The 1,057-nt window shown below is 35.3% G+C and overlaps 1 protein-coding gene across 1 annotated transcript in view; it reads right to left on the reverse strand.

The window, feature by feature from the left end:
- Positions 1 to 1,057, reverse strand: part of LCA5L (Leber congenital amaurosis 5-like) — a 49,477-nt gene that overhangs the window by 5,939 nt on the left and 42,481 nt on the right. The window contains exon 7 of the mRNA XM_011984168.1: positions 297 to 381. Within this exon, the coding sequence (XP_011839558.1) occupies positions 297 to 381 (85 nt within the window). The remainder of the gene's footprint in view (positions 1 to 296; positions 382 to 1,057) is intronic.

Genomic DNA, 1,057 nt, shown 5'->3' on the forward strand with positions numbered 1-1,057 from the left:
AAAAAAAGAAAGTTCCCTTTTTGGCAGACATTTTGCTTCAGGCTGAAGTTATCCTCTTGCTCCACCTGAAGAAAGGACATAAAGGGCTGTGCTGAGGGTGGGAGAACAGGAAAGCATTTCTCTTCCTTTCTAGCCATCTCATCATCTCAGTCTCATTATTCTTCTAGAATCACAAAATGTATTTTAATGCCTAATGAAGTGATTTTTGAAAATATCCATTATTTTGGCTACATAAATTAGGACAATCTGACTAGATACTTAAAAATAGATTTTGAGCAAAAGTAATTAAAACATACCTTTTGGATAGTCCTCTGTGTCGTGTAAACTTTTAAGTATTCGATGACTATAGATGTTTTTAATTTCAAGCTCACGATCCTTTTCCTAAAAAGAACCACAAAACCAATTTTTCTATAAATGTTTGCTTTTGTCAACCCTGATTTCTTTTAAAAACAATTTAAATGAGCTCAGTATCCTTTGAATAAAATCTATAGATCTTAGAAGAAAAAGAAATAGGCCATATCATCCTATGCCATTCCTGACGTCAAAAAGTACTAGCTTTTTAAACAAAGTGACACATTATTGTAATTGGGACAGTATTTTTGAAGAGCCTTGCGGGTAAGCTTGCCCACTGTTTTCCTTCTGTCCTGTGGGCCTTGAAGTTTATGAAATATTCTTCTGTACTGTGCCCTACAGTAGCCACTAGCTATATGTTGTGATTTCATTTAAATGAAATTAAATTAAAATTTAGGTCGTCAGCCATACTATTTGTATTTCCACTAAGTGGTCAGCAGCTGCGTGTGACTAGTGACTACAGTATTGGATGGCACAGGTGAACATTTCTGCCATCTAGTAGAAAGTTCTATGAGACAGGGCTACATCTAGACAAGGGCAGTGGGGGGAAAGCCTAGAACAAGGGTATCATTGTTCCATTTTAAATTTCAATATTGACTTTTTTGAGTCTTGGCAAAACAGATGTTTTGAAACCTTAACTTGTTGAGGAACAAAAAAAGGTTTTTATTAAATATCAAATGCTCCTTCTCATATGTACACCAGGAGG

This window comes from Mandrillus leucophaeus, unplaced genomic scaffold (genome assembly GCF_000951045.1).
Source record: "Mandrillus leucophaeus isolate KB7577 unplaced genomic scaffold, Mleu.le_1.0 Scaffold262, whole genome shotgun sequence".
Lineage (NCBI taxonomy): Eukaryota > Metazoa > Chordata > Mammalia > Primates > Cercopithecidae > Mandrillus > Mandrillus leucophaeus.